General features: G+C 36.9%; 1 protein-coding gene across 2 annotated transcripts in view; it reads left to right on the top strand.

Moving 5' to 3' along the window:
• ARHGAP19 (Rho GTPase activating protein 19) overlaps positions 1 to 12,483 on the top strand; it is a 60,758-nt gene that overhangs the window by 35,386 nt on the left and 12,889 nt on the right. For both annotated transcript variants that reach the window (XM_065923005.1, XM_065923006.1), the window contains exons 7-8: positions 10,863 to 10,928; positions 11,927 to 12,118. In XM_065923005.1, the coding sequence (XP_065779077.1) occupies positions 10,863 to 10,928; positions 11,927 to 12,118 (258 nt within the window). The remainder of the gene's footprint in view (positions 1 to 10,862; positions 10,929 to 11,926; positions 12,119 to 12,483) is intronic.

Below are 12,483 nucleotides of genomic sequence, written 5' to 3'. Positions count from 1 at the left end.
GAAAAGCTGAGAATTTTTAAGACCACTCAGTTCTGGTTCCTTTTTTCGCCTTTCTTTTAAAAAAAAAAAATGTGGTAAAATACATATGACAACATTTACTGTATGTGTACATGCCAGTGGTATTAATTACATTCATACTGTTGTGCAAACATCACCACCATCCACCTCTTGAACTCCTTTCATTTTCCTAAACTAAAATGCCATTAAACAATAAAGTTAGTTAAAAAACTAAAACTCATTAAACCATAACTCCCCCGTTCACCCCTTCCTCTTGGCCCTGTCAACCACCATTCTGCTTTCTGTCTCCATGATTTTGACCACTTTAAGTACGTCATAAAAGTGGAATCAATCATACAATATTTGTCTTTTAGTGACTGGCTTACTTCCTTTGGCATGTCTTCAAGGTTCACCTATGTTGTAACATTTGTCAGAACTTCCTTCCTTTTTAAGGCTGACATTTCATTCATTGCACATACCACGTTTTGCTTATCTGTCGAGGACACTTGGGTTGCCTTCACGTTTAACTCTTTTGAATAATGCTTCTCTGAACCTGGGCATATCATTTACATTGTATTTACAACTATATAGCATTTATATTGTATTAGGTATTATAAGTAATCTACAGATGATTTAAAGTATATAGGAAGATTATGTAGCTTATATGCAAATACTGTTAATATACCATTTTATATAAGGGACTTGAGTATCTATGGATTTTGGGGATCTATGGGGAAATCCTAGAACCAATACTCTTTGGATTCTGAGGTACAACTCCATACCCAGAAATGCAATTGCTGGATCATGTGGTCTAACAGAACTGCTGTACTGTTTTCCATAGTTGATGCACCATTTTACCTTCTTACCCAAGGATACACAAGGATCCCCATTTCTTTGCTTCCTCAGCAACTCTTGTTATTTTGTTTTGGGGATTTTTTTGATTGTAACTGTGTTATTGGGTGTGAGATGGCAACTCATTGTAGTTTCGATTTACATTTTCCTAATGATTAGAGATGTTGAACATCTTGTCATGTCTTTATTGCTTATTTGCATATCTTCTTTGGAGAAATGTCTATTCAAGTCCGTTGCCCATTTCTTGTTTTCTTTTTTGGCTATGCTGCATGGTTTGTGGGATCTTAGTACCCTGACCAGGAATTGAACCCATGCCACAGGAGTGAAAGCATCAAGTCCTGACCATTGGACTACCAGAGAATTCCTGCCCATTTTTGAATTGGTTGTTATTTTTTGTTACTGAGTTTTGTAGGTATTCTTTATATATTCTAGACATTAATCACTTATCAGACATATGATGTGAAAATATTTCTTCCCACTCTGTGGATTGCTTTTACTTTGTTAATAGTGTCTTGCTGCACAAAATTTAAAAAATTTTTATGAAGTCCCATTTGTCTATTTTTTTCTCTTGTTGCCTGTGCCTTTAGTGGCATATGCAGGAAATCATTGCCAGATCCAATGGTGTGAAGCTTTTGCCCTATGCTTTAAATAGTTTTATTGTTTTATGTCTTATGTTTATCTATTTTAGGTAATTTTTGAATATGGTATTAGGTAGTGGCCCAGTTTCATCCTTTTGCATGTGGATATCCAGTTTTCCCAGCATCATTTGTTAAAAAAACTGCCTTTCCCCATTGAATAGTCTTGTTTGTCACTCTTATTGAAAATCCATACATATGAGGGTTTATTTCTGGAACCTCTTCTAATCAGTTGGTCTGTATGTTTGTCTTTATGCCAGTATCATACTGTTTTGACTACTGTAGCTTTGTAGTAAGTTTTGAAATAAGGAAATGTGAGTCCTCTAGCATTGTTCTTTTTCAATATTATTTTAACTGTTTGGGGTCCCTTGAGACTCCATGTGAATTTTAGGATGGGTTTTTCTATTTCTACAAAAACTATCATTGGAATCTTGATAGGGAGTGCAGTAGATTATTTTGGGTAGTATTGACATTTTAGCAGTATTAAGTCTTCCAATCCAAGAATCTGGGATGTCTTTCCATTTATTTATGTTAACTTTATTTTTTTTCAGCGAATTTTTGTAGTTTTTATTGTACCAATCTTTTACCTCTTTGGTTAATTCCTAAGTACTTTATTCTTTTTGATGCTATATGTAAATGGAATTGTCTTCTTAATTTCCTTTGTGGATTGTTCATTGTTAGTGTATGGAAGTACAACTGATTTTTTGTGTTGATTTTGTAACCTGCTACTTTGCTGAATTTATCAGTTCTAACAATTTTTCTATGAAATATTTAGGGTTTTCTACATATGAGATCATATCATCCATGAATAGAGATAATTTTACTCCTTTGAAATTTGGCTGTTTTTTATTTCTTTTTCTTGCCTAGTTGCTCTGGCCAGTTTTAGTTCCTTTTTGTTTAACCGGTTTTCTTTCAGTTTGTCTCTCTTCTTACTTTATAGTCTGCAAGGCCAACACGAGAGTCTCTCTAGTGTGTGCTAACAAGATGGAGATTAAGATGTATTTATACAGATCTTATATATAAAATATATTACATATATCATGTATTAGAAATATAATCTCATAATTTAATCACAAATGTTTAGCTGTATCATGTAACCTAATCATCACAGGGATAACACTCAGTCACCAATATTCTGTCGGTTAGCAACAAGTCACAAGTCCATTCACATTTAGGAAGAGGGAGTTATGCAGAATGTGAACATGGAGGCCACCCTAGAATTTACCCACTCAGAATGGTGTGATCCAAAGTTCGGAGTTTAGAAAACACAGGTCAGAATCTTTTGGCTTAGCAGCATGGAAAACAAAGGGTTAGGGCTGTATTGGAGTCTTAGGTGCCCAAGTCAAAGATTATGATCAATTAGAAGTCAAGATCTAGATAAGTAAATTAGAGCAGTAGTCACGGGATAACTGGAGAAAGAATAGTTTTTAATGATGAGCAAAGGTCTCTCAAATCAGTTCTTGTACTCCTTATTTAGAGGAAGAACTAGTTCCAAAGCATGATTTTATGGGAATAAGTTGAGAGGAGTTGTGAATATGAAGAGTAAGGCAGTAGTCGTGAATCAGAATGGGGAATTTCTAGGTGCACTTCCTAATAGAACTCTCGTTCTGTTGAGTTCTCTTGCTGCCATTGCCATGGGGTTAACTTTTTGTGGCCTACCACTCATAAGCTGAAAGAGACATGGGATCACAGAGATCTCATTGCATCTCACAGTTTAGCTTTCCCACCTTCTGATCTGTTATCTGTGGAGCTCATTCTCTTGCCCATGGTCCAGCATACATAATTCAAGTAAACGGTGAAGTTGTATTTCACTGTGAAGGATTTTTTTAAAGTGACTTAAAACAACACAGATTTGTTATCTTACATTTCTATAGGTCAGATGTCTGGCAGGAATCTCACTGGGCTAAAACTAAGGTGCTGGCAGGGATGCATTCCTTTCTGGATGTTCTAGCAGAGAATCTGTTAACTTGTCTTTTCTAGCTCCTAGAGATTGACATATTCCTTGGCTTGTAGTCCCCTTTCTCCATCTTCAAGGCTAGCAATGTTGTGTGTCTCTGATCCTTCTACTATAGTCATGTTTCCTTCTAACAACAGCTGGGAAAAGTTCTCTGCGTCTAAGAACCCATGTGATTATGATTATAGTGAACCTGCCTGGATAACCTGGGATACTCTCCCATTGCAAGGTCTTTAACTTAATCACACCAGCAGAATCTCTTTTACTTTACTGTGTCAGGTAACGTATCACTGTGGAGGATCATAAGAATAAGAATAGAGATTATACAAACCTTAGAGATAAAACGAGTACAGTCTTCTAGATGTATCTGGTTTGGTTCAGTCCCGATCAGTCACTCAGCATGTCTGACTCTTTGCGACCCTATGGACTGCAGCACGCCAGGCCTCCCTGTCTATCACCAGCTCACGGAGTTTACCCGAACTCATGTCCATTAAGTCAGTGGATGCCATCCAACTATCTCATCCTCTGCAGTCCCCTTCTCCTCCCACCTCTAAACTTTACCAACATCAGGGTCTTTTCCAATGAATCAGTTGTTCACATCAGGTGGCCAAAGGATTGGAGTTTCAGCTTCAGCATCAGTCCTTCCAATGAATATTCAGGACTCATTTCCTTTAGGATGGACTGGTTGGATCTCCTTGCAGTCCATGGGGCTCTCAAGAATCTTCTCCAACACCACAGTTCAAAAACATCATTTTTTCAATGCTCAGCTTTCTTTATAGTCCAACTCTCACATCCATACATGACTACTGGAAAAACCATAGCCTTGACTAGACAGACCTTTGTTGGCAAAGTAATATCTCTGCTTTTTAATATGCTGTCAAGGTTGGTCATAACTTTCCTGCCAAGGACTAAGCGTCTTTTAATTTCATGGCTGCAGTCACCATCTGCCGTGATTTGGGAGCCCCCAAAAATAGAGTCTGTCACTGTTTCCACTGTTTCCCCATCTATTTGCCATGAAGTGATGGGACCAGATCCTGTGATCTTAGTTTTCTGAATGTTGAGGTTTAAGCCAACTTTTTCACTCTCCTCTTTCACTTTCATCAAGAGGCTCTTTAGTTCTTCTTCACTTTCTGCCGTAAGGGTGGTGTCATCTGTGTATCTGAGGTTATTGATATTTCTCCCAGCAATCTTGATTCCAGCTTGTGCTTCTTCAAGCCCAGCATTTCTTATGATGTACTCTGCATAGAAGTTAAATAAGCAGGGTGACAATATGTAGCCTTGAAGTACTCTTTTTCCTATTTGGAACCAGTCTGTTGTTCCATGTCCAGTTGTAACTGTTGCTTCCTGACCTGCATACAGGTTTCTCAAGACGTGGGTCAGGTGGTCTGGTATTCCCATCTCTTTCAAAATTTTCCACAGTTTGTTGTAATCTGCATGGTCAAAGGCTTTGGCATAGTCAATAAAGCAGAAATAGATGTTTTTCTGGAACTGTCTTGCTTTTTTGATGATCCAGCGGATGTTGGCAATTTGATCTCTGGTTCCTCTGCCTTTTCTAAAACCAGTTTGAACATCTGGAAGTTCACGGTTCACATATTACTGAAGCCTGGCTTGGAGAATTTTGAGAATTACTTTACTAGCATGTGAGATGAGTGCAATTATGTCATAGTTTGAACATTCTTTGGCATTGCCTTTCTTTGGAATTGGAATGAAAACTGACCTTTTCCAGTTCTGTGGCCACTGCTGAGTTCTCCAAATTTGCTGGCATATTGAGTGCAGCACTTTCACAGCATCATCTTTTAGGATTTGAAATAGCTCAACTGGAAATCCATCACTTCCACTAGCTTTGTTTGTAGTGATGCTTCCTAAGGCCCACTTGACTTCTCATTCCAGGATGTATGGCTCTAGGTATAGTTCTTCTGTGTATTCTTGCCACCTCTTCTTAATTTCTTCTGCTTCTGTTAGGTCCATACCATTTGTGTCCTTTATTGAGCCCATCTTTGCATGAAATGTTCCCTTGCTAGCTCTAATTTTCTTGAAGAGATCTCTAGTCTTTCCCATTCTATTGTTTTCCTCTATTTCTTTGCACTGATCACTGAGAAAGGCTTTCTTATCTCTCCTGGCTATTCTTTGGAACTTTGCATTCAAATGGGTATATCCTTCCTTTTCTCCTTTGCTTTTCACAGCTATTTGTAAGGCCTCCTCAGACAGCCATTTTGTGTTTTTGCATTTCTTTTTTTGGGGAATGGTCTTGCTCCCTGTCTCCTGTACAATGTCATGAACCTCTGTCCATAGTTCATCAGGTACTCTGTCTATCAGATCTAGTCCCTTAAATCTATTTCTCACTTCCACCATAAAATCATAAGGGATTTGATTAGGTCATTCTAGTGGTTTTCCCTACTTTCTTCAATTTAAGTCTGAATTTGGCAGTAAGGAGTTCATGATCTGAGCCACAGTCAACTCCCAGTCTTGTTTTTGCTGACTGTATAGAGCTTCTCCATCTTTGGCTGCAAAGAATATAATCAGTCTGATTTCAGTGTTGACCATCTGGTGATGTCCGTGTGTAGTGTCTTCCCTTGTGTCGTTGAAAGAGGGTGTTTGCTATGACCAGTGTGTTCTCTTGGCAAAACTCTATTAGCCTTTGCCCTGCTTCGTTCTGTACTCCAAAGCCAAATATGCCTGTTACTTCAGGTGTTTCTTGACTTCCTCCCTTTGCATTCCCATCCCCTATAATGAAAAGGACATCTTTTTTGGGTGTTAGTTCTAAAAGGTCTTGTAGGTCTTCATAGAACTGTTCAACTTCAGCTTCTTCAGTGTTACTGGTTGGTGCATAGACTTGGATTACCGTGATATTGAATAGTTTGCTTTAGAAACAAACAGAGATCATTCTGTCGTTTTTGAGGTTGCATCCAAGTATTGCATTTTGGACTCTTTGACTTGGTACAAGTTCTAATTATTCCATTCTCTCAAACATTGTCTAGTTTTGCTCTTCCTTTCTGTACATCCCTCGTTTAGCTCCTCATCCTGGGGATTTTGATTCTTATTTGCTATTTAACTTTGTTTCCAGGCTAGTGTGAGCACTCTTTGAACCTCTGTTGATCTCTAAAGGAGACAAAGGCTGTGTTTTCTTTTTTTGTTTTTTGGTTTTTTTTGTGATTTGTTTTGGTCCTAGAACTTTTATCTTTGGATTTGAGTCAGAACTGTTGTCCTTGTGGGCACTGGCTTCACCTCTTGGCTCAATAGATTCTTCCCTGAGCTTTTCCCTGGATTAAAAATGGTTGATTGTTCTGTGGGCTCCATACTCTGAGAGGCCCTGCTCTACCCCAGATTGTTTGTCTTTTTGTTCTCAGGTTCCTTGGGTGGACCGTTTATCTCTTAATCCTCAGATTTTATGTTGTTTCATTCTGTGTACTTTGTATTTTTTCCCCTAAAATTCTTCCTAACTACTTAAAGTTCTGTCTTCTACTATTATAAGTCCATCTGACCCAGTCTGGTTCTCTCTTCTCAGTAGGAGTCACCACATCTTTTCTCAGAAATTATGATGTATATAAACATATATGTATATACACACACACACACACACATATATATAGTTAAGGCCAATCCCCATTTTATGTGAATTGGCCTTTTGTTGTTTTCCTATGAACTGTAAAATACCTCAGACCCTCAGATTTTCATTTAAACCCATCTACTTTTGATTACTTTTGATTTCCTTTCTGAGTATCTCTTCAGCTCATAGTATCTTTTTGGGGCAATGGTTTTTTTGTTTCTTAAAATTTTTACGTTATCTGTTTATTTTTGGCTGTGCTGGATCTTTGTTGCTTTGGGTGGGTTTTTCTCTAGTCGTGGTAAGCAGGGACTGCTCTTCGTTGAGTTATACCGGCTTCTCATTGCGTTGCCGTCTCTCGTTGCAGAGCACGGGATCAGGGCGCTCGGGCTTCAGTAGTGGAGGCACACAGCCTCAGCAGTTGCAGCTGCCAGGCCGCAGCCGCAGGTTCAGCAGTTGTGGCACCCAGGCTTACTTGTTCCGTGGCACGTAGAATCTTCCTGGGGTAGCAGTCAAACCCCTGTCCCCTGCATTGGCAGTTGGATTCTTAACCACCAGGCCATCAGGGAAGTTCTGTTTTTTTTTAAATGAAGTTATAAAATAGGTGATGTGGGCTGTCATATTCTTGTTTGGAGGAAATTTCCTTTGGCTCTCTTCTTTCGTTTACCAAGGGAAAAATTAAACTTTAGATAATGTAATGTCTTTGTCATGAGACTCTTTTTTTGAAAACTTCATTTTGAAGTTTTTCAAATATAGAGAAAAGTTGAAAGATTGAAATAAAACTCTCAGATTCAATGAATGTCACCATTTGGCATATTTGCTTTATCTCTCTATGTTCATGCTTTTTATTTTATTTTTTGACTGAACCACTGACAGGGTATTTTGTCCTTTAAAACTTAAGCATGGCTATATCCCTCTACTCTTCTATTCATTGTATTAATTTTTGAGCATTGGATATTGAAACTCCAACTGGGAATCTTAATTTATCTAACCCCCCAAATAATGGTGATATATAGTAGAACTATATGTAACTTTGCTCTGTTTTCCAAGTGTATAAATGTATTTTCATTTTTTTTATAATTCAAAAAATAAAAAAAAAGAAAAAAGAAGTCAAATAGTAATATAGAAATACCAATTAAAAAAGGCATGCATCTCCTAAGAATACAAATATTCTATTATTCACAATATCATTATCACATCTAAGAGAATTTATAACAATTTCATGTCAGCTAATATTCAATTCATATTCAAATTTCACCAGCTGTCCTAAGAATGTATTTCACATTTCCTTTTTTAAAAAACATAAACTAATCAAGGCTTATGTTTTGCCTTATTATATCACTTTTAATCTAGAATAATCATTGCCCTTTTTCTTTATGTCATTGATTTGTTGAAGTATTCAGGCCTATTGTGTTGCAGAATATTCCATATTTTAAATTTGTCTTATTGTTTTCTCAGGGTTGTTTAGCTTGTTCCTTTATCCTTTATCCCTTTTTCCGTGGCTCCTATAAACCACAAGTTGGGTCTAGAGGCTTGATTAGATTCAGATTAAGCATTTTTGGCAAAGATTCATAGGTGATATTTGTGTACAACGTATTGCATCATATTGCATCACATTAGGAGGCACAGAATGCAGATTGCCTTAGTGATGCTGATTTTGCTAATTGCTGCCACATCTCTTAATTATCAAGGTGCATTTTCCCCTTGACAGTTAGCAAGTCACTTGCTGGGTGATCACCGAGTGTAATGGTTTTAGCATCCACTGATAATCCTGCTGGCATCTGTAACTATATTGTAACGCTATTACAAAATAGTGATTTTCTAATTTTATTATTTAATCTTGATTAGCTGACTTTTGTCTTTGGACAAGAGCTTTTCTTCTCTCTCTCTTATTAAAAAAAAATAAATTTTATTTTTTGGCCACAGCATGTGGCATGTGGGGTCTTAGTTCCCCAACCGAGGATTGAACCTGTGTCCCCTGCACTGGAAGCGCAGAGTCTTAACCACTGGACCTCCAGGGAAGTCCCCTCTTATTTTCTTTTTTTTATGAGTCTCTGTAGACGCATGGATTTTTAGTTATTCAAAGTGTTAGTCAATTTCAGTTGTTAATTTTGATATTCAAATTGTACTGAATTTGGCTTGTAATAGCCCTTGTAAGCTGTTTCCTGCTGCGTCTTTTTGACAGGACTCCATTAGTCTTGGAGTGTTTCCATTCTGGTATAAATGTCCCCAGCTTACTTTGTACTTGCTCTGCCCTGGGCCTGGAATCAGTTGTTTTCTTCAGCGAGTCCTAGATTATTCCACTGACACTGGGTGTACCTACTTATTGTTTCTTGGGTGTCATTGCTTCTAGGCTCTTTTGAAGGCAAGGAAGTAGATCAAAAATTTTTAAAAAGGAAATCATTAGTTCATAGTAGTATTTCCAATTCAGATTTAACACTACAGAGCTTTCTTTCTCTTGACATCTTTTACTTTATACTTACATAAATTTTTACATTGCAAATTCTAGATTTTAATAGCATTTATATTTGTTACTTGTTTTATCCTGCAATATAACGAATTAGTTTCAAAATAGTGCAACTGTTACTACTACTAATAAACTTCTGTATATTTGCTGATGGAAGTTTAAGATTTCCTTACAGTTCCTTTTCCCTCGAGTATATCTCATTAGGCTGTATATTGCATAGTCAAAATACAGTTTTTAAAAGTTGGTGGAATAATTCCTTTCTCTGTGCTTATGTTGTCAGTTTGATATACAGATATGCTTATTTTGTTGTTACTCAGTTTAGGGTTTGCTTTTTTTTCTTTTGGATTTGTTTTTTTGAAACTGTGGTATGTTTACATGGTTCAAAAGTCAAAACTTCTTAGAAAAGTATACTTAGAGAAATTTGAGATCTTTTCCTAACCATTTTCACTATTTACTGGTTTATTTTCTTAGTGTTTCTTTTTGTTAAAGCATATTACTGTATCAGTTCAGTTCAGTCGCTCAGTGGTGTCTGACTCTACTGTATATTTGTGTGTATACTCTTGTTTCCTCTTCTTTCTCACTCAAGTACTTTATACACTGCTGTGTAACTTTTCCACTCAACAGCAGGTCCTAGAAAGACTCATAGCAGTTCATAAAGTATTTCTTCCCTCCCTCCCTTCTCTCCTTTTTAACTACTGCATAGCACTTCATTGTATGGATTATATTAATAAAAGCTTATTCAATCAACTTCCTATTAATAGACATCTGGTTGTATCTGTTAATTTTATCCAAGTATGTTTTGTATTTTTGGAGTTATATCTTCAGGATAGGTTTTCAGAAGTGAAATTTCTGGTTTAAAGGATGAATGAAAACATAATTTTTTTAGATACTGCCAGATTCTCTTCCGTAGTGGTTATATTTTTTATTCTTCTACTAGTACTGTTTCAGGGTACTTATTAGAGGATTCTGAGTAGTATATCAGTAAGCTAAATTATTCCTTTTCTGTTGTTACTCCACAGTAATTCTAAATGGTATTTTCTATACAGTGTTTCTAAAATGTGATTTAGAGACCACTTGAAATTTGTAAGGATTTGGGGGTAGTTTTTGTAAGTATAAACATTACTACAGATGTCTGTTTTGGTTCATTTGAAAAAAATTATATATACACACACATAGGTGCCATATATGATTTTTAAAACTATGGTCGTGTCTTCTCACAACGTTCCTGTTAGATTTCTTGAGCTATCTTTGGTGGCAAGAGAAGTGAAACTATGAAATAGGGCATTTTGAGGATCTTTCGTTTTTCTAGAGTAATCTGCCAGTCAGATCATTTTAAGAACCACTGTCCTCATGATCTGCAAAATTTTAGATACTGCTAACCGATTGTTCTTGATTTTCTTTTATCCTGCCCAGGCTCCTGCTTACATTCGGGACTGTGCCAGGTTGCACTATGTGGGTTCCAGAACTCAAGCATCAAAGGTAAGAATAGAAAATTGCTCTTGGCCCAAACGAGGAGACAGCTAACTAAGATTAGTGGGGATTTACAACAAAGCAGAGTCAACGTGAAGACATAGGAAGATAAAGTGTATGAGAAAAGTCTGTAAATAGCGAATGTCTTAGATATTTTTAGCTATGAAAGTACATTTTTATATAAGACATTCTTTCAAGTTCATTGGTAAGGTAACACTGAAATGTCTAAAAGACCTAAGACTGTATGAGCTTAGAAAGCAAATGTGTGATGCTTATTAACAAGATTACATATGATTATTGAGCTTTAAAAGTGAGAAGTTAAAAAAATGTCACAAGCACTTTTTGAGGATTTCTGTTTAGTCTGTCTTGATTAGAAACTTTAAGCTATCATCTTAGGTTTTTTTCCCTGCTCCCGTTGGTTTCTACCTCTCATTGAGCAAATATCTGGTGTGACCAGGAAAACAGTATTTTATTTTAACTAGTTTAACTGGAGTGTGGTTTTTCTTAGAAAGTTGTTTTTATTTCTCTACTACTGCTGTGTAGTTATCACATATTGTCATGTGTGGGAAAGAGCACCAGCCAAGAACCAGTGAATCTTGTCTCCAAGATGGGTCTGTCACTTTAGTATCTAGATGACTTTAAGCTTACAACTTAACTTCAGTTTTAACTTCAGTGAAATGGTAATAATGATACTTTTTCCTGCTTAACCCATAGGATAACAGTTAGAAATATGAGATTAAAAGATGCTCTGAATAGTGGATTATTATATAAATGTATTTTTTGATGGCAGTATTCTAAATGAATTTAGGTTTTCTGGGCAGGTCATGGGAGTAGGCTATTGATACAGTCTTTAATTGTAAGTTTCTCTTTATTTGATTTTCTTGTTCCTATATCTAAGATGTACCCCACATCTCACCCTCCCTTTTTTTTTTCTTCCAGGGTTATGGGAATCTGGAAACAAAGCTGGCAAGATATATTAATTCACTGTTCTTTTAAATTTTCCATAGGATGATCTTGATCTGATAGCTTCATGTCATACCAGGTCCTTCCAACTGGCAAGATCTCAAAAATGGAACCGGGTAGATTCCTGCACTCATCAGGAGGAGACCCAGCAGCGTACGGAAGAGGCACTAAGAGAATTGTTCCAACATGTTCACAATATGCCGGAGTCGGCAAAGAAGAAACAGCTCATCAGACAGGTGCCGAAGGCAGGGAGATAATGACGGAGCTTTAGGGATGTGATTTTTGCTTGTAGAATCACTAGAGAATAGTTTGAACAATTTCATTTAATTTTGTCTTTTACTGGCCCAAGCTTTGGTTTAGTCAGGAAAACAGACTTGTCTATGGAACCTCAGTGGTGATCTCCGTCTGCTGCCCCCTAGGGAAAGAGGTGGAGGCTCTTGGATTTCTTGAGTAAACAGAAGCATCCAGTGTGGTTAGTTTTCCTTACTTGGTCATGTACGATGTTTAAGCCTGGCAAATAACCCAGTCTTTCTGAATTTCAGTCTTCTTATTGGTAATTGTAATGCCCATGTTCCATGGTTGTAAAGATTAGAGAGAATCT

This window comes from Muntiacus reevesi, chromosome 2 (assembly GCF_963930625.1).
Source record: "Muntiacus reevesi chromosome 2, mMunRee1.1, whole genome shotgun sequence".
NCBI lineage: Eukaryota > Metazoa > Chordata > Mammalia > Artiodactyla > Cervidae > Muntiacus > Muntiacus reevesi.
Note: the sequence above shows the minus strand (reverse complement) of the source record. Positions and strands in the feature narration are given on the sequence as shown.